This window comes from Chroicocephalus ridibundus, unplaced genomic scaffold (assembly GCF_963924245.1).
Source record: "Chroicocephalus ridibundus unplaced genomic scaffold, bChrRid1.1 SCAFFOLD_98, whole genome shotgun sequence".
NCBI classification, from domain to species: domain Eukaryota; kingdom Metazoa; phylum Chordata; class Aves; order Charadriiformes; family Laridae; genus Chroicocephalus; species Chroicocephalus ridibundus.
Window position 1 is genome coordinate 424,575 of NW_026961319.1, and position 11,303 is coordinate 435,877.

Below are 11,303 nucleotides of genomic sequence, written 5' to 3' on the forward strand. Positions count from 1 at the left end.
CCACAAAACCTGCAATGTTGACCATTTGGACTTTGAGTCCAGAGGGACCTTGACACACCTGGGGACTTGGCCAAATGAAACCTCCTGAAGTTTCATAAGGCAAAGGGGGCAAGGTGTGCACTGGGGGCAGAACAAAGGCGGTGCACTGGGACAGGCTGTGACGCGACTGGCTGAGGCGTGTCCTGGGCAGAAGGGTGTGGGAGTTATGGTGGATGCCATAGATGGATCCCATTGTGAAAGGAGGACGGAGAAACTGGAGAAAGTCCAGAGGACGTCTGTCGGGATGGGGTTAGGGGCCTGAAGCACATGAGCTGTGTGGAGAGGCTGAGACAACCGGTCCTCTTTAGTCTGCTGAAGGGGAGGCACAGGGCAGCCTAAGAGCAGGTGACATCTTCCTGGAGAGATGAAGGTGGAGGCAAACTCTTCTGCTGTGGCAGATGTTTGGCAGAGGCAACAGCGGCAAGCATCCTCCATGGAGCTTTATACCGAATATTAGGAAAAACGGAGTAGGCGGTTGTTGCCCTGCAGCAGGACACCCATTGACTCTCTGTTATCTCCATCTTTGGAGGTTTTCAGCTCCCCAGAATGTCACCCAACCTGACCCTGGGATTGACAACCCTACCTTTGGGTGAGAGGCTGGACCAGAGGCTCCCCCATCAACCCCTTTCCCAAAAGCCCTTCCATGAGCCTGTGCCTTGCAGTGTGCCCCAGGAGAAGAGAGTCAGGTACAGGTGAGGCTTTCTACAGTAGAGGCTCATGGGACAATTCAGGGTGGCATTGTCCTGTGCTCAGTAGGTATCTCGTCCTACCTTTGATTACTCTTTACATTTCCCGGCCAGGCTCCTTACCCATGCGGTGCTTTAGGCTGTGGAGAAGCTCAAAACCAACTCTTTGACTCGGTTACTTTCATTTGACATGCTGAAACGCAGGGCAGACGAAGGCAGTTCAGAGCTTCTAGGATCTCTGCTGCACGGTTAGGACTCAGCAGACTGGAAATGCAGGTAGCGGTGTTGTGTCAGTGTACTCCAGGGGTCAGGAGCAGTGGGTACCGGTCACAACACCGCATGAAGAATTTGCCTTCCTTTGTGCCTTTCCAGAGATCTGGGATCTGTACCTTGGCCTCTACCAAGTACCCTATCCCCCCCCCTCCACCTCTTACTGGAACCAGGGAGAAAATACACGAAGCGGGCATGAATTCAGGGCAATTCTGTCTACAAGGTGTCATCTTTAAATGATGACAAAGAGATAGCAGTGAGAGCAAAACCAGCAAAATCTCTCCCATTGTTTCTCATGCTTTTGCCCCAAGACCTTTCTTCCCATTGCTTCAGCACGCTGTGGAGCCTCTTGTTTATCTGGGTGAAGTCAGGGTACTCTCTCGCGCAGCCTGGCCTAAAAATCCTCTCTAGGTCATGATCCCACTTGTATCACCTCATGTTACGTACAGCTCCAGCCCCCTTCTGCAGAGCTCCAGTGACTGGGCAGGTTTCCTTTTTTCCTGCTTATTCACCTTCGCTACATTTTTTTACTGTATTCATACCAATTATTGTCTGATGTAATGCATTTATCTCCTCACAACTCACCCATTTCCAGTTGCAGTCTGAGACATCTCCCCTCTTGCAGCAGACATTGTGCAAAATCCTATGGAAACCCACTTTCCATGCTATGGAATGTCACTTCAGTGCTGCATGTTCATTTGGGTTAAAACAAACAAAAACAAACACATAAAAAACCACGCTGGGCTAGTTTTTCAGAGAGGCAGTTTCAAAGTGGCAAAGCAGTTCAATACATAAATATTGAGAGCCAAGTTCACATTTCCAGCAAGGGGAAAGGTCCCAATTTGCTAATTAAACTCTCTGGCCCATCCTGCCTGGAGTTGTACAGCAGTTGTGTCACACAGTAGCCAGTGTCAGAGGGAAGAGGGAGGCAGCGGGAACTGGAATGGTTTGGGCTCAAATGGAACTCAGACCCTGAGCTGGCAGGACAACACTGGCCGCAGTCGGACACAGCTTCCCTGAGACGACTGTGAGCTCAGACCATGGGCGTGGAGGATGCACAAACCTCTTGAAGTCCCATCTCGGCAGCGGAAGAGGAAGGGTTTGTGAGAGACATGGGCATGCAGGGAACGAGCAGTGTGTGCATAGCAATGAGCGTGTGAAAGGACGGAGAAGGACCTGAAATAGCAAGGGGTGTCATGCTGAAATGTCCGAGGTTGAATTTTCACTCTGAGGCAGCAGAATGAGGAGGATACGCACTTCAGCGCTGGGTTGTGGAGCTAAATAGAGGATTCTAGCATGTCTGGGGCTTGCAAATCTTGGGGGATAAATGAGCATTGACAAGGCTTTTGGAAGAAACCAAATAGGTTGGAGGGGAAACCCACAGGAACTGGCAAATCCACAGAACTCCACAGCTTTTTTTTGGAGCTAATGAAGCCGGCACAGGCATGGGACAGTGTAGCTGCAGTGGGCATGGCTTTGGGCCTTGACACCCCAACAGACCTGAGTAGGCTTCTGCCTCTTCCACTGAGACCCATGAGAAGGCACTCGCTCCTTAAAGCTCCAGCACCTCGTTGCCTCCTCACCCACCCACCACAGAGCCTGCAAAGTGTCCTCCTGCTGACCAGTACCCGGCTTCACACACTCACACATTGCACAGAGCCCTGAGCATTCCAAGAGGGAAAGGAGCTCCCTCCCCAAAGGGTGGGGGTCAGGCCTTGGCCATCCTGCTTGGGGAAGCAAATCAAGGGCTTTCGCAATGACTTCCACGTTTAAATTTCCTCCTGTAGCAAGTGTCTCTGACATCCTTTCCTGCTTCAGCAGCCCCCAGGGACAGGAACTTTGTCTGCTCATTCCCTCCTCGGTCTCTTCAGAGGCAGAGATCAGCAGGGCCTGCTAACACCCCCAGAAACCTGGAGGTTTGCTTCTGGCTTTTACTTCTCCGGGGGCTTGCTCAGTCTTTCAGGATCTGCAGTGCAGGAACTCGGCACCAGAGGGCTCATTAACACGCCAGACGCCCTAAGGAGCCAGCTCTGAGCCTAATTCTCCTTTAGTCTTCCATTCTTATGGGGTTCATGAGAGAGGTGTCAGGAGTGGAGTCAAAGTGAAAAGATGCCAAAGCCAAGAGCCCAAGTGAATGAAATACTGGATTTTCAATAGCCAGTTCTGCATTAACACAGTGCTGCAGCTGGGTTACAGCACTGTCCTCTTTCTGAGGAATTTGAAAAGTCACAGAATCACCGAATGATAAGGGTTGGAAGGGACCTCTGGAGATCGTCTAGTCCAAACCCCCTGCCAGAGCAGGGTCACCTAGAGCAGGTGAAAGTCTTCCCTACAGAAGTCTTCTCGAGGTGCTGATCCCAGTGATATCACCTCATGTTATGTACGGCTCCATCCTCCTTCTGCAGAGCTTCATTGATGGGCAGTTTTCCTGTTTCTTTCATGGTGGTTAGCCTTCCCTGCCTTTTTGTATTGTATGCATATCAAATAGTGTCAGAAGCAACACATTTTTCCTCCACACCTTCACCCATTTCCGGCTGCAGTCTGAGATATTTCCCCTCTTGGAGCAGACATTGTGCAAAGCTGCTCCATGGAGGGAAACCCACTTTAGTGCTGCGTATTCGTTTGGGTTAGAGAGAAGCACCAAGGACACGCTGAGCTAGTTTTTCAAACAGTTTCAAAGTGGCGTAAAAGTTTAAATCCAGAAAAGCCAACTTAAAAAAAGGGAGGAAAAATGGGCACATCTGTATATTCTGAACTGACAAATTCTCTGTCAGTGAAGAGAAAGTCCCACAGCCTATGGGAGGTTTTCATCAGTTGTCCCTGTGGGAAGCTGGGTTTCTTGGGCCTCTTGGCTTGACCCTGCTGCACTCCCATTTCCAGCAAGAGGAAAAGCTCCGGCTGAGGCATCAAACTGTTGCCCATCGTGCCTGGAGAGCCAGGACAGTTGTGTCACACAATACCCAGTGTCAGAGGCGAGAGGGAGGAGTGCAAATTGAAATCATTTGGGCTCAAATGTGGGAAATACTGTTTCCCACAGTATTCTCCTGGAGAAAATGGCTGCTCATGGCTTGGACGGGGGAACGATTCACTGGGTAGGTGAACTGGCTGGAAGGTGGGCCCCAAAGAGTGGTGGTGAGTGGAGTTCCATCCAGTTGGCAGCTGGTCACAAGTGGTGTTCCCCAGGGCTCGGTGCTGGGGCCCATTCTCTTTAATGTCTTTCTCAATTATCTGGATGAATGGAACGAGTGAACCCTCAGTAAGTTCGCAGAGGACACCAAGTTGGGAGGGAGTGTCGACCTGCTTGAGGGTAGGTTGGCTCTGCAGAGGGATCTGCACAGGCTTACGGACCGATGGGTCGAGGCCAATGGTATGAGGTTCAACAAGGCCAAGCGCCAGGTCCTCTACTAAGGTCACAACAACGCCATGCAGCACTACAGGCCTGGGGAGGAGTGGCTTGAAAACTGCCCGGCAAAAAAGGACCTGGGGGTGTTGGTCAACAGCTGGCTGACTACGAGCCAGCAGTGTGCCCAGGTGGCCAAGAAGGCCAACAGCATCCTGGCCTTTACCAGGAACAGTGTGGTGAGTTGGACCATGGAAGTGATCGTCCCCCTGTGCTGGGCACTGGTGAGGCCCCACCTGGAGTGCTGTGTCCAGTTTTAGGCCCCTCACTACAGGAAAGACATTGTGGGGCTGGAGCGGGTCCAGAGAAGGGCAAGGGAGCTGGCGAGGGGTCTGGAGCACAAGTCCTGTGAGGAGCGTCTGAGGGAAATGGGGGTGTTCAGCGTGGAGAAAAGGAGGCTGAGGGGAGACCTTCTTGCTCTCTGCAACTCCCTGAAAGGAGGGTGTAGAGAGGTGGGGGTCGGTCTCTTCTCACAACTATCAAGTGATAGGACAAGAGGAAATGCCCTCAAGTTGCACCAGGGGAAGTTTAGTCTGGATATTATTTCCTGGATAATAGGAAAAAATTTTACACTGAAAGGGTTATCAAATATTGGAACAGGCTGCCCAGGGAAGTGGTGGAATCCCCATCCCAGGAGGTATTTCAAATTAGACGGGTCAACGTAGTGCTTAGCGACATGGTTCAGTGATGGGTTTTGTCAGTGTTAGGTTGATGGTTGGACTTGCTGATCTGAAAGGTCCCTTCCAACCTAGACAATTCTATGATACTGTGACCCCCCAGTTTCTCTAGGAGGTGGTCTGGGCTACCTTTTTCTTCCAGTACCCAACTTCCAGATGTTGTGGTCCCTCTAGTGTCCAGTCCAGACTTAGGCCCTGAAAAATAACTTCCTCGCAGGCGTATTCTACTCTCTGGTCTCTCTGGTTTGGTGTTTGCTTGTGGTTAAACCACTGCCATACACACCAATGTTATATGCATATGCACCACTCTCACCAGTTGTTGGCCCCCCAACGTTCAAAAGGTCTGATGACTTGTGGTTCTCACTCCAGTGTCTGGCACTTGAAGGTCCATCTGTGCAGAGAGCAGAGAGCTCCCTCACCCCACAAAGCTCTTGGAAAAGGAGGTATTAAGAAAACAGGACAGGCTGTGGTGATCAGTTGTGGGGCACAGCCAGGGAAGTGTCCTGACCAGCCACCTATTTGCACATGACCATCTCATTTCAGCCTCTTTCCTCTCTCTTTTCCCATCTTGTTCCTCTAGAAACCTTTGGTCCTTTCCTAGAAATCCCACGGCAAGTCTTACACAGTCCTCAAATGCGCTTTCTGGCTTCCTAGCATGAGTCTCAGACACCCAAGACAAAAACCCCCCTCCTCCATAGGCAAGGTCATCCTGGCACGCTCTCCCATTGGCCCACTTAACTAACTAAATTGACACAACTATGTCAGGACTTTCTTGGAATTATTGTCTTACCTTTTGAGTTCTGAATTGCTCCTCTGAAAACATGGCAGCTCGTGTCCTACAAATGGCAATCCTTTCTTTTTTATGGAAGGGCTGGAGACAAGGTCAGATGAAAATGCCTACATGGTGTATGTAGGTAATTGCAGCCTTGTGCAGGAGGAGTGGGGGATATTAGAATCAAAGAATCATAGAATGGTTTGAGTTGGAAGGGATCTAAAAGATCATCTAGTCCAACCCCCTTCCATGAGCAGGGACACCTCCCACTAGTTCAGGTTGCTCAAAGCTCCTGACCTCAGACACTTCCAGGGGTGGGGCATCCACCACTGCTCTGGGCAACCTGTTCCAGGGTCTCGCCACACTCATCATAAAGCATTTCTTCCTTATGTCCAATCTAAATCTACCCTCTTTCAGTTTAAAGCCATTGTCCCTTGTTCTGCTGTTACCGGCCTTGGTAAAAAGTCTCCCTCCATCTTTCTTGGCCTATGACTACTATGTTTTCATCTGCAAACAGCGTGGAGAGAGCCCAGAGATCTCCCAAGATGGGGTTTGGAGGCCATCCTTTTCGACGCAAAGGAAGGTGAGAGCAAGGTGGGGCAGCCGGGTGGATGACTACAGCCTGCAGGGAAAGAGGCAGAGGTGATGGGACACCGTAGGACAGCCTGTGGTGGAGAAGACAGAGGGATGTGGCAAAGCTGAAAGGCCCCTAACAGAGCCAACCTCTTCATGTCTTGGGCTATGGCTGTTGTCTCTGCCACTGATGCCTATGAGGAGACAACCAGTCCTTCCAGCACTGGGGTCTCATTGCCTCCTTGTCCATACTCAGGAGCCTGGCTGGTGTCGTACCATAGCCCTGTCCTTGGCATTGCACATCTCCACATCCCCCTGTGCCAGGAAGAGCCCTGAGGAATGAGTGAGGGACAGGATCTCCCTTCCTGGGGGCTGGGGGTCAGGCCTTGGCCCTTTGGGTGATGGGGTCAGGGCTTGGCCCGTTGCACTAATGAAACACATCCAGGTTTACTCAGCATCAGAGCCACCTTCACCTTGCTTTTCCTGACCTGTCATCACTGCCTCCAGGTTTCTGCTCTAACCAGACCCTGGGGACAATGTCTCAGTGGTGTCCCTCAGTGGGACCCCTAAACACTACAAGAAACTTTGGAGTTTGAACCTGACTTTGACTCCTTGAGAGGTTTCTTCAACTTCCTCTCAGCGACAGAGGTTCATGGACTTGGCATCAAACCCACCAGAGGGGTCATTAAAAGGCCTTGGGCTGGTCCTCTGCGTCTGAGCTGGGCTGGGCTCCTGGCATGGAGGGAGCTCATGGCAAGCGGGCAGCGCTGCAGAGAGACGGCTCTGCCCAGGAGCAGCTCCTCTGCCAAGCGCAGCAGGGCTGAGGGCACTGCCTGCAGGCACCCGAGAGGAGCCAGGCACAGAGAGGACAAAGGCAGTCTGGGGTGGGAGGAGAGTTCTGAGCTTGTTCTTGGGGAAATCTTCACCCCTGTTGACACAGTCAGTCTCTGGCTGTAGGGCAAGGCAGGGGAGTCTCCTGGAGGGATGTTCTAGGGCTGGCTGAGAGGAGCTGTCAGGATGGCTCTCCTGGCTTCTCTGGTGTGGAGAAGGAGGACGTGCTTCAGAGCAGGGCTGCCCTGCTGCACCATGGCAGCGACAATGAAGGAGGGCTGCCTTCTGCGAGGGGCTGTGCAGGGTTTTGAAGACAGGTGGGTGTGCAGGCAGGGGTGCCCAGGGCTGTCCTTGAGAGCAGGGTCCCTGCACCCCAGGGGGCTTTGTGCCGGGGCAGGGACTCTGCTGCTTGCCAGGGTCAGCTCTCAGCCTGCCCAAGGAGTTCCCCACCCCCAAGCTTCTGTGGGGAGAAGCTCTGGGGAAAAGGAGAGACTCCCCTCAGGGCAGGGTCCTTTGGCTCTTTTGAGAGTGTGCTGTGTGGGTCAGGGCTGCCCACAGCTGCAGATCACCCCCAGAGCACTGGCAGAGGCAGCATTTACAGAGGAAAGACAAGGCAGGGGCTGCCTGGAAGATGAAGACATTGCAGGGTCTGTGCTCTCAGCTGTCTCCTGAGGGAAAGGAGCTGTCACTGTTCCACTGAGGAACCAGCAGATCTGCCAGAAAGCTCACAAAGCGCCTTCACCCCCTCCTCTCCCTACACACAGCACCAGCAGCACCTTTGCTTCCAGCATCAGGCTTTCTCTCATCTCCTCCTGAGGAGCCACAAAGAGGGAGATGGCCCTGGGCAGTGCCCTGCTGCCAGGAGGGGTCTGCAGGGCAGAGCTGAGCCCCCAGCGGGTGGGATGGGCTGTGGGAGCAGGGAGAGGGAGGAGACCTGGGCACAGAGAAGCGGCTCCTGGCAGGGGCAGCTCCAGGCAGCAGAGACATGGGCAAGGGCTGGGGGAAACTGCCAACACACACTGGGGAGGGGGCGCTCAGGCAGCTCTCCTTTGGTCCTTCACTGGGGATGTCTTCTGGGCATTCTCTGCTGGGCAATGAGCTGACTCTCCCCTCAGAACATCCCATCCTAGGGACCCCAGACTCTCTGCTTTGCCTGTCCTCTTGGCTTGCCAGCTGCCCCCAGAAAGGCAGAGCTCTCCTGTGGGATCCTGGGGAGGGCTGAGCCTTTCCTCGGGGGTCGGCACTCTCCTCACAGAGTCCTTTGCTTCTCTCTGTGAGGGGTTGTGTCCTGCTCTCCCCATCACAGCTCTAACTCTGCTTTGGGAAAGAGAAGAATTTGTATATTTGTCCTTTCAAACAGTGCTCCGCTCTTCCCATATGAGTTCAGTTATGTGTTTGTTTTTGTTGGTTTTTTTTGAGCGGAATTTGTGTGTGAAGTCATGTTCAAGGCAGCTTAAGCAGAAGCACAGGGCAGATGGAAAAAAGACTGATGGACACTGCAGCTCTCCTGACTCTGCACTAAAACACAGAGATCAGAGCCCTGTTTCCTGTCCTCTCTCAAGACTCCATAGTTTCAATCATAAAAATTAGAATTTCTTCCTCTCAAACGACCACTCACCAACTATGATGGTAGAAAAATAAAAAAAAAAACAATCACTGAAAAGCAGACTGTCTTTGCTATAAGGCGTCTGTCCTAATTTTGTCTTGTTTTTTCCCTCCTTTGGACAGAGCCCCCATGCCCAGAGGCAGCACATGTCCAACAGCAGCTCCATCAGCCAGTTCCTCCTCCTGGCATTTGCAGACACACGGGAGCTGCAGCTCTTGCACTTCACCTGAGAAAGGGTGAGACGCTGAGCTCTCGGCAGTGGGTTTCTCTGCTCTCAGCAGTGCCTGGTGTCTTTCCATGTCAACACGCGAGTGCGATTCCCCTCTGTCTCAGAAAGGCCCAAGCAGAGGGCAGCTGGGAACAAGACAGAGGGACAGACCAGCTCCCCTCTCTCTGCACTAACCCTCAGACAATCCCCTTGCCTGGCAGGACTCCCTTTGCTGTCCCTGAATGCAGCAGAAATGGTGAGGGTTTCTGAAATGCAAGAGAATCTCCAGCTGAGACGGGAGAGAGCTGTAGAAGAACCTCTCTCCAACACTCTTGCAACTGTGGTTTCATGGCAATGGGAGTGCAGAGACTGACAAGCCCTTTTTCCATGAGGAGAGGTTTATCTGACAAATTGGAACACCAGGACTGCCCACCCCATTCCCACGAATCTGCTGCTGCAGAGCAGGGCTGACTCCTGGGCAGCCAGCGGGCAGAGGTCCCGCTCCTCCTGGCACACTCGGCCAGAAACAGTCTGAGCTCCAGCCACAGAGCTGAATGAAGATCTGATAGAAGTGGAAAAGCAGTGCAGAGTGTGAAGTCTGAGAAATGGTGTTGATTTTGCTCAGAAAAGTTTCCCTTAACTTCTCACTGTCTTTTCCTCCTTGTTCAGTGCTCCACACCCAGAGGCAGCACATGTCCAACAGCAGCTCCATCAGCCAGTTCCTCCTCCTGGCATTCGCAGACACACGGGAGCTGCAGCTCTTGCACTTCGGGCTCTTCCTGGGCATCTACCTGGCTGCTCTCCTGGCCAACAGCCTCATCATCACCACCATCGCCTGTGACCACCGCCTCCACACCCCCATGTACTTCTTCCTCCTCAACCTTTCCTTTCTTGACCTGGGATCCATCTCCACCACTCTCCCAAAATCCATGGCTAATTCCCTCTGGGACAAGAGGGCCATCTCCTACTGGGGATGTGTAGCACAGGTCTTTTTTTTAATTTTCTCTGCTTCAGCAGAGTTTTCTCTTCTCACTGTCATGTCCTATGACCGCTACGTTGCCATCTGCAAACCCCTGCACTACGGGACCCTGATGGGCAGCAGAGCTTGTGTCCACATGGCAGCAGCTGCCTGGGGCAGTGGGTTTCTCAATGCTCTGCTGCACACGGCCAGTACATTTTCCCTGCCCCTCTGCCAGGGCAATGCTGTGGACCAGTTCTTCTGTGAGATCCCCCAGATCCTCAAACTCTCCTGCTCAGGCTCCTTCCTCAGGAAAGCTGGGCTTCTAATATTAAGTTGTTTTTTAGCTTTTGTGTGTTTTGTGTTCATCGTGCTGTCCTATGTGCAGATCTTCAGGGCCGTGCTGAGGATCCCCTCTCAGCAGGGACGGCACAAAGCCTTTTCCACGTGCCTCCCTCACCTGGCCGTGGTCTCCCTGCTTGTCAGCACTGGCATCTTTGCCTACCTGAAGCCCCCCTCCATCTCCTCCCCAGTTCTCGATCTGGTGGTGGCAGTGCTGTACTCACTGGTTCCTCCAGCAGTGAACCCCCTCATCTACAGCATGAGGAACAAAGAGCTCAAGGATGCCCTGAGGAAACTATTTGAGTAGAATCTTCCCTAGATTCATAAGGTGTCCACTGTGCCAATGGCGCTCCCACTGCATCTCAGGAAAAAGCAGGACTAATTTTTCTTCATATGTTTCTTTACTTTCTCTTTGTGGGATTTTTTTGTTCATGTTGGGTTTTTATGTTCATTTGATTGTTTTTATGTGTTTTGGTTTTTTCTGTTCTAGACCTTTGTTATTACAATTCTTGGCTTCCTACTTCTTTTTTTCGTGACCCAAAGACCTCATTTGCATGTGGATCCTGGCTCTCTTTTTAGATAAGCTCAATAAAGATATCTGGAAAAAATTATTAGTCTCAGCTCCCATCTCTTCACTACCCTCTGGAGCTGGGTGAGCAACCCCAGTATGCAGGAGGGGTTCTGGAGGCAAATGTCCAACTGCCCCATGGAGGATCAGCCCCAGGGGCCTTTGGGGTTGCCCCTGGCTGCCTCGCTGGGCACTCTGTCTGTGCCGCCTGCGAGTCGGGGATGCTGCTTCCCTGGAGCCATGGCCAAGGACAGCAGCAGGACGAGGCCTTTCAGTGCTGGTCTCTCCTCACATCCCACTGTCCTGCTGTGCCCTTGCCTTTGTGTTCCCCCTGAGGCTTCGTGTACCTTGTGACAGTCCTGTTGTCTCTACA

General features: G+C 52.4%; 1 protein-coding gene across 1 annotated transcript; it reads left to right on the plus strand.

The window, feature by feature from the left end:
* Positions 1–9,754: 9,754 nt before the first annotated feature.
* LOC134509320 (olfactory receptor 14A16-like) lies at positions 9,755–10,669 on the plus strand. The gene has a single exon (XM_063321800.1). It carries the CDS (start codon positions 9,755–9,757, stop codon positions 10,667–10,669), a length of 915 nt encoding a protein of 304 aa, XP_063177870.1.
* The last annotated feature ends 634 nt before the right edge of the window (positions 10,670–11,303 follow it).